The sequence below is a fragment of the Podarcis muralis genome, chromosome 9 (genome assembly GCF_964188315.1).
Source record: "Podarcis muralis chromosome 9, rPodMur119.hap1.1, whole genome shotgun sequence".
Classification (NCBI taxonomy): Eukaryota; Metazoa; Chordata; class Lepidosauria; order Squamata; family Lacertidae; genus Podarcis; species Podarcis muralis.
In genome coordinates, this window is record NC_135663.1 from 28,860,811 (window position 1) to 28,873,655 (window position 12,845).

At 40.0% G+C, this 12,845-nt stretch overlaps 1 protein-coding gene across 4 annotated transcripts in view; it reads right to left on the reverse strand.

Annotated features, from left to right (window-relative positions):
* The window catches only part of PRDM5 (PR/SET domain 5), an 89,879-nt gene that overhangs the window by 11,340 nt on the left and 65,694 nt on the right, over nt 1–12,845 (reverse strand). For 3 of the 4 annotated variants that reach the window (XM_077933997.1, XM_028743506.2, XM_028743504.2), the window contains exons 14-15: nt 8,372–8,457; nt 294–398 (exon numbers count right to left, since the gene is read on the reverse strand). In XM_077933997.1, coding sequence (XP_077790123.1) covers nt 294–398; nt 8,372–8,457 — 191 coding nt within the window. The remainder of the gene's footprint in view (nt 1–293; nt 399–8,371; nt 8,458–12,845) is intronic. The other variant, XM_077933998.1, reaches the window with a different exon arrangement.

Here is a 12,845-nt window from a genome sequence, read left to right on the forward strand (position 1 = left end):
GAGCCTTGCTGCCAGTTATCGAGGAGAGAGGCATGAGGAGCACAACATGAGGTGGGTGGGGGGGCAGGTGCATGGAACTGGCTGTGCTGCATCTGAACTGCCCTCAGCTCCCACACCTTGCCCCTTCCCCGATCTGAAGCTGGCAGTGGCACTTGGCCTTGGGAAGCCAGGTGAGAAATGCCTCCCTACCTGTGCCACCCCACTGACCGCTGCTGTTGGCATGGGCACGGTTGCACCCTTTGGGGTTCACCTTTGGATTAAATGCAAATAGATCAAAAGGAAACCCAACTCACGTCACACTGGAAAGGCTTCTCCCCTGTGTGGGTTCTCATGTGCTCGTCTAGGCCTCGTTTCTGACTGAAGGCTTTGTTGCACTCGGAGCACTGGTAAGGCTTTTCCTGTAGCACAGTGAGCAAGAGAAGGAATTAAAGTGACTCGGTGCAGAGAGCAGGCTATTAACAGGACAGCATTCCATACTGGATGGCGAGGGCTTTGTATTAGTTTCACGGGACAAAGTTCAGTAAGTCTTTATATAAGGTGGGAAAGCTCTAGACTGCCACCTTGTATTGCACTGGAAGCCTAGCCATGCCCTCTCTCAATACATCATTTGCTTATCAAACTATGAAATCTATACAATCCAGTGTAACTGTTCCTACAATTATCGTTCATCATCGTGATCAAGACAAAATTACAAATGCAAAATCACACCTAAAAACAATTCCAGTATATTAGCTATTGTAACAACTTCAAAGAAACCCGTTAAGTTCCATGTCTCCATCTTCAACTTTCCTCCTTGCCTAAATTTTAAATTATGTCCACTTCATACCATTTCAATAAAATCCAACAGGTACAGTACAACGCTACACTAACAGTAAATTGAGTTCAATGGAACTTACTCTACGATAAGTAGGTATATGATTGCAGCCCTTATCTCTCACAAAAATTTACTGAATAGCCGCTCAAAATAATTCAGCAGCAATAGAAGTTGTCTTCCACTTTAACAATTAGGAATCTTTCTCTGTCTTTCATAACCAGTGTTTTTCAGGGAAGTGGGTGTGTTTGTTTTTCCATAACTTTTAATATGAATAACTAAAAAACGCAATGTCTCAGAAAGCTTGATTTACAACCTATTTTCAAAAGAAACATTTTGATTGAAGCCATTTTTAATTCTGTCAACCATAATACCAATGACCACAAGTGTTAGGGTTTTCCAGAATCACACAATTAAAAGTAGTTATCTGTGCATACGATATGGAAAGAAATTGTGGGAAGTCTATACACTGAAATTTTAAGAGGCTGTGGACGTGTTCTTCAGTATAACTGACAATGCTGGGCAGAGATTCCTGTCAAGAACCCCTCCCATCCCCACACATCACTTATATAAATAATATTAATATTTCTACAGTACTTCAGTGTTAGTTTTAAACTTGCCAAATGCATGATGAAATTACCACTCTGAATAAGAACTCCTCAATGTAGTCTCAACATACTCCTGATGATGGAGCTCTTTTGTGTAAGTTTTTCCTTCCAGAGAAATGTTTATCCACTTTTGTGGCTTTTTGATATTTATTTTACTTTGGGTGACCAGCATTTTAAAAAAATACATCAGAATAGGTCTATTTCCTAGCAAACAAGATATTTAGAAAAGAATCTTGTGGGTCTTGTCTTCAGGCTTTTGCGTCAATAGGATTTTTTTCCCTCCCTGACTACAGATTGAGTAAATACTCCACAGACAGGCCCCTGTAATTTTTACAGAAGTATATGTCTCAGGCATATGAAAAACAGGCATCACCAACATAGCCTTAATTTGTTTTGTATTGTAGTTAATGCAAACCACATTTGGTGTAAGCCCTCTGAAAATCCATTTTATTATCTGCATGTGCTGCTCAGTAAAAAGCTCAAAATAAAGTGTAATAAGCAGTTCCATATCTGAGATGCAAAGAAATGCAGATAGTATACAGAACAATCACAGCTATGGGATTACCGATCATGCTCACAAATGTTTTGTTTATCATTTGCCTGCACTGTGATTTGAAGATGCTGTCTCGTCCACTCTGGGTGAATGGCTCACTCCAGCTCTGAAAGTGACTCATAAGAAGAGGGCATTTGAAGGAGGAAACCCTTATGAAAAAAACCTCTGAGAAGAAAACACTCCATTCCAAGAAAACAATTATCTGGGCTGAGGCCATCGGGAGCAAGCATTTTCATTGTCTTGTTTTCTGAGTTTAAGGTACTTAAACCGATTTCTGTCAGAGACACTGCTTCAGCGGCAGTAGCTGGCAACTTCACTGCTAGCAGGGCAGACAGACAGAGTGGCCACAAAGGAAAAGGGACCTATCACGGTGTAATGAGATTTTTTTCTAGTGCCACTCAACTCATCCAGCAAGCTGAGAGGACCAAAAATCTACCTGGCTTCTCTCCAGGTATCTTTCTAATGTAACCTCAGCCCAACCCATGGCTACGATTTATGAAATAAGGCTGCCCCCTAAGTCTTCCACAACCTAGTATGAAATAAGCTTGTCATTTCTTTACTCTTTCCTATATAGGGCTGGATCGCACATCTCTCAGTGAAGGTAGCATTTTGTGGTTCGATAGGGATGGAGTATGGATCAAGGAAGGAGTGAAGAAAGAAAGACTGGTGGCAAGATAATTTTTGCAACCTAAAGTTTTAATATATGACCAAGAGATGTGTTTTCAATGTGTTGGTTCACATAAAAGAGACAGGTTATAGAGTTTCCTTTATTACATATGCTTTGATTTACGACTGGCATATTTTATATTTACTAAGCTACTTAGCGACAGTGACAATGATCCATACCCACAACCCATTTTTATATTCCTGTCATCAATAAACGCAAACACATGACATTCTTTTACTTTGGTGAGTGGAAGTAGTTGCTTCTATAATCTGATAGATGCTCCATAAACAGTTGGAATTTACAGTCCTAGCAGCCATTCAGTGCCTGTGAAATCCATTTTTTATTATCTTCCAGATGACCTTCTGTTTGTTGACAGTTAAGCCATCCCTCCCTTTCTTTTTCTGTGCTTTTAGATCTTTTCATCTTTCTTTTAATGTCTTCAGTGTCCCCATTGTCCTTCCTAATGGCATTAATTCTCTTCCCAAATTGTTGCTATAGTTTTTATCTTTATGTTTTGTATAGATTTACTAGTGTGGAGAACGTGCCAGGCGACATCTTTTTCCACATTGTTAATGTTCTCTTGGTGCCTGAAGTATCAGTTACTTGTAATAGAAACTTGGAGGGTTGTTATTATTTACAGTCCTTGCTTTTGTTTAGTGGAACATTTTCTTTAGAAGAGGAAAGGTTTGCAGAAATAAAAGTTGCTTCTTTGGGCTTACTCCAATATGGCTAAAATGTTCATACAGGCATGCAGTACCATCCTCTCAGGAGATCATACCAGCACCTCAGAATGCATAAGTTTGTTCGTAAGTATCCCCACATGAAAATCTTCCTGCATGTGGAAAACTAAGGCAAAGTTTTCACATATGAAGTGGTAAACCTCTATCTGGTCTGTACCAGTTCAGAATGCAGATTGCAGATGGCTGTCATGATTGAATATTATAAAAGGTAAAGGTAAAGGTACCCCTGCCCGTACGGGCCAGTCTTGCCAGACTCTGGGGTTGTGCGCCCATCTCACTCAAGAGGCCGGGGGCCAGCACTGTCCGGAGACACTTCCGGGTCACGTGGCCAGCGTGACAAAGCTGCATCTGGCGAGCCAGCGCAGCACACGGAAACGCCGTTTACCTTCCTGCCAGTAAGCGGTCCCTATTTATCTACTTGCACCCGGGGGTGCTTTCGAACTGCTAGGTTGGCAGGCGCTGGGACCGAGCAACGGGAGCGCACCCCGCCCCGGGGATTCGAACCGCCGACCTTTCGATCGGCAAGCCCTAGGCGCTGAGGCTTTTACCCACAGCGCCACCCGCGTCCCTTGAATATTATAGGATACCACATAGAAAATCGGGTGTCAAGTCAAGGTGTCTAGCATAGCCTTAGCCCTTAAGGAATAAGTCCTCAATTGTGGTAGGCAATGGCACTGTCCAGACACAGGAAAATTAGAAGCCACTTTCCAATATGGATACCAACCCTAGGGTATAACATTTTGCAGCCTAAACTTTCAAAGCCAGCACTTCATATTAAATGAAGAAACAACTGGTTTCTGATAATGCACCCCCCCCAAAAAAAAAAACACACAAATGCTTTCATATTTCACATTTTCCAAAAATCTGACTAGTCTAATAATATGGGCTCAAGGTGCTTAATGGGACTGCATGACAGGAAAAAGATCACATATACGTTTGCTCAAAAATGACAAATCCCAGATGAAATTTTGGAATTATGCTAATGCTTTCCAGTGTTAAAAATCATGCACTTTCCTCACAGATTCTTGTAAATAATTGCTGCCTTTTGCTTTTAGTTTGGGGAATAAAACTCAATTGGCAGCCAATGTAATACAGCCCATGTATACAGCAGAGCAATAACACCAGGATCCACACATTGCATAGTTGATCTACCCACAAGAGCACAGTTAACAGCAAACTGCCATGGAGTTAGGCATGCTACCAACAAAAAAAGAAACAAGAACCTATGAAATTCTTACAACCCTCTTTGGTCTGGAAACCGACTATGGACTTCATGAAATGAGGCAGAGTGGGAAAAGTCCTTCCCTTTAGATTGCAATTTAAAGAAATTATCTGCGTAACAGTTGTGGTAGCAGACTAATGTTCCAAAGCCATAATGTAGCCTTAAAAAAAAAAGTCAAGAAAAATGGGGAAAAGTTATTTTATTGCTAGTCATGGTGAATATCTCACTCCATAAACCACATAGCCCTTCAGAAATCCTGGTGATGTCAAGCAAGGATGTTGAGGACTGCCAACCAGATCCATTGCTTTTCAGTTTTCCATAGAAGCATAACAGTGAACTGTAAAAAATAATAATTGTGGAACTACAATAGATTTGTGAGAAAATAAACCTGAAATCTTAATGAACCCTAGGATTTATTGGAAATTGGTTCAGACAGGAGGTGCCTAGAGATATTTTGTTCCATTCTCAGCAGTAAACTTTTAAAATGCATTTCCCTCTACTGGAAAATCCGATGATTCGTCATCTTCAGTAGAGAGAAACCTCTAACCTATAAAGCTAGATTCCAAAAATATGTCAAATACAAACCCACAGCAGTAGTAAAAGCCATGGCTGCAATCTAGTACACAGGTAAGCATTCTTAAATTCTACTGATTTCAAAGGAAGTTCAGAATACATAATTATGCTGGATTGTGGCCAATGTCTTTAAGTCAACAAGAGACTGGAAGATTTTCTCTGAACATGCCAAAGGGTAACAGGAATTATGTATCTTTTTAGAATAGCAACAACATTATTCAGCATTCAGTTAGCAAACAAATTCAGTCCTTTACTTATTCCGAATTACATTTTGTTTTAGGCCGGCATCACTTCTGTGACGAAAACAAGAATGCTGCTAACACATCCGTTTCTCTCCAGTAGGTTAATCACACCATTAATCAAACACTGAATGACAGCATAGTGTGCAGTCGACATGTCACTGACGCCACCAATTTAGGCCCCTCCATATAATCATCTCAAATATGCACGAAGTAGTATCTCCAGATGAGTAGATATTCACAGGCTCCCCAGTTCCAACCAACCAAGTTGGTGCCATTATGAATCTCAGGCCAGAAACAGATTCAGTACCCATGGGGAAGTGATGCCCATGTGCATTCTACACCAGACTCAAATCCCAAAAGCAATAGTGCACAACTCTGCATGGCAATCATGCGTGTGGATGTATACATCGGCAACCAATAAACATGTGATTATATTTTAAACTTTAACAGCACAATCCTAGGCATATCTACTCAGAAACAGGTCTCACAGAATTCAATGGGCCTTACTTGCACCCTAAGCATTTTTAATTTCTGTTTGCATGTTAATAATTTCTTAGCTATATGAAGAAAAATTAAGTTAAAATGTATTAATAAGCCTGTGATTACAAATGAAGAAAAGCTTATTTTCAGACTAGCTCCCTTTGAAAGTAAAAATGAGGAGTTCAGGAGCACTACTTTGCTTCTTTTCTTTAAATGCTGAGAATTTTAATCTGGAAAGCATGTGTCTAAGCATTAAAATAAAAGGCAGGTTTAAAACTTTTCATTGGAGCAATAAAACGGATGTTCAATTAGTAATAAATCATAATCTTGTTTAAATCTCCAGACTTAAAAGGGGGAAAAATGAACACCTCAGTTCTATAGACTTCATGTCCTTTTCCTTAAAGTTTTAAAGGATATCATTAAACATTAAAGATAACAACCATAACTAAAGAGCAATCAGTCAAAACATCAGATGCTGTCAGATTCTGTAGTTGTCTGAGATGGAAATTATTGCAACATTCTCAGGAAACCTAGAACTTAGATCACTGGCAGAGCACATGCATTGTACAGTGGTACCTCAGGTTACATATGCTTCAGGTTACATACGCTTCGGGTCACAGACTCTGCTAACCCAGAAATAGTGCTTCAGGTTAAGAACTTTGCTTCAGGATGAGAACAGAAATCGTGCTCTGGCGGCGCGGTGGCAGCAGGAGGTCCCATTAGCTAAAGTGGTGCTTCAGGTTAAGTACAGTTTCAGGTTAAGAATGGACCTCCAGAATGAATTAAGTACTTAACCCGAGGTACCACTGTATCTAGAAGGCTCCAAGCTCAGACCCCCCAAATCTCAGTTTAAAAGACCTCAGCTATGAAGGCTTAGTGCTCTGCCTGAGCTAGATAGACCGATAGTCTGAGTTGGGGCCAAACTAGACATGACGCTAGGTGTGTCATTAGAAAGACTATCCGTTTTAAAAAGAATTAAAAGCAGATGGGAATTTTCATCAGGATCATAATACATGGGGTGTGTGTGTGTGTGTGTGTTCTGCTATGATGCTGATGAATCTCCCACAATGCTGCTTATCAGCCGGGGAAATGGGTGAGAGAGAGACTGGTCGGATCTATACCATACATTTAAAGCACTCTTAAACCACTTCAACAGTCATGGCAGTAAAAAGTATACCATAGTAATCAAGTAAACTTGGGGGGGGGGGTGTAATTTGTTAAAGATGCTCAGACTTATCAGGAGATCCCTCTCAGAGCTACAATTCCCATCCGCCTTAATAAACTACAGTTCCTTCACGGGAAGCCATTACTTTTAAAGGGGTGTGAGTGTGTTTTACATGTTTGGTGTGAATACGACCACCAACTAAAACTAAGGAACAGTGTGGTATGCTGATATAGGGAACATTTCAAAATAATTTACAATTCTTTAGCGTGTCCATGTATGAAAAGCAACCATGGACAACATATGTTCCATGTACATACCGTATATCTCTTGGGCTTTAAAAGAAAAAAAAAGATGCTCAGAATCCCATCCTTCATAGGTCTCATGGTACAACAAACTATGGCTTAGGGACTGCACAAATATGGCAGCCCCAGAGAGGAGCTTGCCCTCACTTTGCTCTTCTCCAGTCATTTAAGTACAGTGTATCACAGCAGCTAAAGCAAGGTTTGTCTCAGCATCTTATGCAAAGCCGGGATCAACTATATCTTGTGATAAAACATGTCAAACAGTCATCTATTCACTCAGAAACTCAAAGAGCAGGCTCCATGTTGGGTTCTTGCTTGGTGTGAAGTGAAGGTGGTTTATTTGCATTACTGAAAACTCTTTACAAATAAAAGATCCATAAACTGGCAAGAAGTTACATAAAATCTCAGTGGATTATAAACAAGAAAGACTTTCAGATTTTAGAAAGAGTGTGTGTAAACAACATAAGGGGACTAAACTTGGAGGATTCAAACAGACTTTTTGTCTCTGCTTTCTGTATTTGCAAATCACACTTAGCATGGCTGCAAGGATTTCCAATAGTGTTGTTTGTCACAGGCAATGAGGTACGTGACATTTCATCTTCTTATCTGACCATCAGTCATGATGTCTCAAACTTCTTTAAACCATCATGCCACACATGGCTTGAGTTAAATGACTGTGGAAATGCTCTGTTTTCTGTTTTAGAAACAAGGGTATTTGGATTAAATACGAAGGTTTGTTATGCAACAAAAAGTTTGCCACACCACCCTTTACCATGAAATACAACACAGATAGAAAAACGACTTTGCGATTCCACAGAATCTGATAAGGATTCTGACATTCAAGTTGAAAAGTTTTATGAATATGTATCTTGCTGCAATGTTTCCTTTTGAAATTTGCCTTTTTATTGGGGAAAAGATTTCCTACTACACAATATATTTTTATTTCCATGGTTCACTTTAGGCTGTCAAACAAACAGCTATAACACAAGTTAACAGAGCCATACCTACCCTTGTGTGGGTGCGAATGTGCATTTTCAACCCATCATTCTTGCTGAAAGCTTTGTCACAGTAAGGACACTGGTATGGCCGCTCACCTGAAAATAAGGTAAACATCAGATTTTTAAAAGAATTATTACTATTACTTATATCACCCTTTTCTGATTCTGAGTTCAAAACAGCACAGACAGGATTTTCAGATGATATTCCTCAAGGCAGGGTTTACCAATGTTCTCCTATCCAGGCAATGACCAGATCCAGACATGCTTCGCATCAGAAATGGTGCTGCACTGTGTTCCTTCAAACCATGACCAGGGTCTAAAAAAAATGTGGCCCAGGAAAAAGAACGTACTGTCTTAGAAGATCAAAGAAGCACAGCGTGTATGTCTGTCAAAGGCATATTTCTGTGGTCAAATGTTAATGTTCACTTCATACAAATGAGGGCCTCATTCCCAGTAGGCTACTGATTGCATGGGAAAGATCCACACAATTGGCACAGTCCACATGGTTATAATAGACACACACACACACACACACACACACAGCCCTGCAATGAGCAACTGTGCCACACTGAAACTATTCCCATGACACTGTCTCTGTGTGTGAAGGAGGCCAGAAAGGCCGGGCCATTGATGCTTTAAAGTGACTGCGCACTTAAGAACAAAAGAACACTAAGTTCTGCATCAAGCAGGGCAACATCAAAGTACAGCTGTTTGATGTTGTCTTAACAAGATATGAATATGACAATCCACCCCCCACTCCCATATTGCTGGTGACAACAGTGCTGACTGCGGTGTGGGACATCTGTAACGGTCACTTTATGGCCATTTTTATGGATAGTCATTAATTGTATTCAAAAGTACAGTATGTTTTCCTGACCTCACAGCTGTTCATCATTAGAGCCATCTGGGTGTCACCATCCAATTTAATTACCTCAACCCATTCTATTCATGTATCTTATTTAACTAAAAGCAGATCAGCTGGATTGCTCCTGCTGTGACTCCTGCTGCATAACTTCTAGTTAGATGCCTTCAGTGGTTCATAGCCTACTGTATTCCCCCTCCTCGCAAAAATCAGGGCTATCATGCAAAACAAACAACGAAATGCAAAACATACAATATACCATTTCACTTTTATGCATGGCTGATAATATTACAGAACTTTCATCCCACGTTTTCAAACGCAAAAGGAAGTTGTATAATGCTGTGATACGACTGTTCTTTAAAAAGTTCATCAAAAGGAGTAACCCTGATTACACCACAGTTGATCCCCTAGGTTTTCAGCGCCACACATTTAACTGATTTTGGCAGCCACTGGGTTTCAGAAATAAAACTGTCTTGGCTGCCCTGCTGTATAATCCATGTTTGGCATATGACAGAGCAGTGTTGAATCCTCTTATTGGAACGTTTGGATGGATGTATATCAGTCCCTCTGATCATGGTATTCTTGTCTAGAATGACCATGCTTCATTAGTTCCCCTCATACTTTGGCAGCATTACTAAACTGTTAGTCTGATTTCCAGAATCTTTGAACCAGGCCTCAGCCATCTTATGATGTGGAGTCACATCATGAACATTTTACACCCACACCATACATTTGAAGCAGTGTGATACCACTTTATGGGTCTTAGTAGATTAGCTATGTATGCTTTAACACTGTTAGGAATAAAGTCACCCGAAGGGTGGGGGAACAGTAGTGTACTTGTAAAATGTGATTGCCTCTCTTTTTTCCCACTATCCCATCACCCTGCCTTAGCTCATTAACTCTGAATAAAAGGATTTGAGCAAATATTTTTTAACAAAGCCCGAAAGCTGTCCCAAGCGCTCCGATTTACCCATTTCACATCTGTTTGAAACGTGACACTATCTCTTGTGACCCTTGATGTCACTAATCCATGCTGTCATCCTTTGGACACTGCAGGAGCTGTTGGGACTCAAACATTTAATTAATCCAGTTGACATTTTAATGTTCTGAGGCTTTTTGCATTTCAAGGGGAAAGTTTGGAAAGATTCATAAGCAGATGACTGCTGACAGGCCAGTGCTGAGATCCTCCCCCCCCCCTCCAACCTTCATTCTTTGTTTACAGAGAAGAGCTTTGCTTTAATGGGGTGGCTTTAGGGCTGATAGGAACACTGTTCTCAATGTCCTTTGTAACCTTAGCATTTGTAGCTCTTGAAGAATATGGCTTGGATCTCAACTCACATGAGGAAGAACCATCTCAACCAACAACCCACAGCACTGCAGTCCCCTTACACAATATCCTCCAAACCCCCAAATTCTGAGGGGCTGCAGGGGAAAGATGAAGGTGGGAATTCCCCATTCAATGAATGCGAAAGTTAGGATTCAAGCAACTCAGTAGATGCTGGTAGAAGGCGACACTGGCATCTGATAACAAAACGTTATTCCTGCTTTGACCTGCCTTGGATCATCCATCATATAGATGTGTCCTCATTCTTTTGTTGCTTAGCTCAGGATCCCATGCAACAGACAATTTCAGCTGTTACAGCTAAATCATAGCCCTCAGGATTAATTAGTGGATTAATGAAATGCTGCTATGACTAATGGAAGTGGTGTTTGTGTGTAGGTATCAACTGCAAGTCTTTGTGGGGTTTTCCTGGACACTGCTACATGTTGCTCAGCTTGGTAACAATCTTAATTCCTGCTGCAGCTGCGCTGAAATGAAATTCATCCTCCCAAGCAGCAAATTAGCATTAGGGTCCCATTTTACACCAATGATAACTTCTTTTTTTTACTACACCAGGGAGCAAATTTTACAGAGACAGAAGTTGGGGAGAGGAGACTTAAACCTCCACTTTGCATGAGCTATGATATTTATAACCACCCCCGGCCCCCTGGTGACCAGTATTTAAGTTTAAAAAACAGGCAGACAATGTGATTGCTCAGTCATGCAATTTATGAAGTACACAGAGATGCTTCAGAATAAGAATCTGTTTTGGTAGCACAGGATACAACAACCGCAGCCATAGGAATGCACAATGCTGACAATAAGAGCTGGAGATTTTTTAAAAAAATGTTGGTTCCAGTTATTTTCAGTTTTCATAAGCAAAAGTTGACATTATTTCACAGTTGTTGAATATTTCTGCAGCTTACTTTGTTATAGTTTGACAAAGGAGCTTTACAAAGAGCTTAAAATATTCCCTCATATTTCAATCCCTATGTGTAAGTAAGTACCATTAATTTCAGTGCTTTCAAAGCACTTTGAAATTACATTCTTAGGCCCATTTAAAATATTACTTTCAAGGTGCATAAACAATTCATTTAATTTTTTAAAAACTAGATTTTTAAAATTGCAGTTGTAACAATTGTCTGTTGTTGGATTTTTTAAAACTAGGTTTTTAATTAAATCTCAGTACTAACAAATTAAAAATTACACTTGTATTGGTTTATAAAAATGAATCATGAGCACCCATCAGATTATCTTAAAATCTGTTTAACCATTTTAAAAAAATACATCATGGGAATAGATATCTAACAGGGCAATCCTATCAGACCCACGTCACACTGACCAATGGCCAGGGCTGGTTCAAGCTGCAATTCAACAACACAAGGAGGGCACCATGTTGGCTAATCCAGACATACAGGCTCAATCATTGATGTGTTTGTATTTTTCACAAACCAAAATATGTTGTGAAATAAGTAATAAACCAAAAGTAACAAAAGTAGGTTTTGCAATGCCTATGAGCTGCCTCTAGTTAGCCATGGCTTTTCCACTTCTGTATATTTCTCAAAGCATTATGTGTGAATGAGTCCTTAGTGATCCTGCATGTGCCTGTTTACATATTGGGAGTGGGAAGGAATTATGCAACTCCTGAACAGTGCAAAAATTCAAACCTTGTGGTATAGCCCGAAATGGAGATTTAGTCTGTAACTCAGTTTTATGCCGTTACATAAGAATAGGTTGTTTTCAACATGAAGCTCTTCGGCATGCAATGGTAAAGTTAGCCATGGCTTAGCATTATGACCACAAACTGCTGCAAGCTTTGGACTCATGTGTTCACTGCCCATCTTCCAGCGCAGCCACAAGGTGTTCAGAAACATCCAATCCCACTTTAGATCAACCACAGTTTAGCATTATGTCCAGCCTCCCAATGGTGCCTAAGCTTAACTGTCTTAAAGCTATTGTTTGAAGTTGGCTTGTTTCAACAAACTATAAGGAAGGTTCAGCACAGTTTTCTGGGTTCAGATGGCACTCTAAAATGGAAACAAAGGCTTCTAAATCTTCATGGCTGTGCCAGAGAAAAAGAGGTGAGAAGGAAGCACATGAACTCTTGTAAAACTGGTGGTGAGTCTGATATAGTGCATTGCGTTAAAACAGATTTTCTTTATAGAACTCAAACAGATTGGGTTTCAGCAGACTTCTTTTTATTTCATCACTCCCATACTACATCCTTGCTGATAAAAAGAGAAAGCCAGAATATTCATCCTGAATTCTGACCGTTTTATTTAAGTATATCCTAAATCAGAT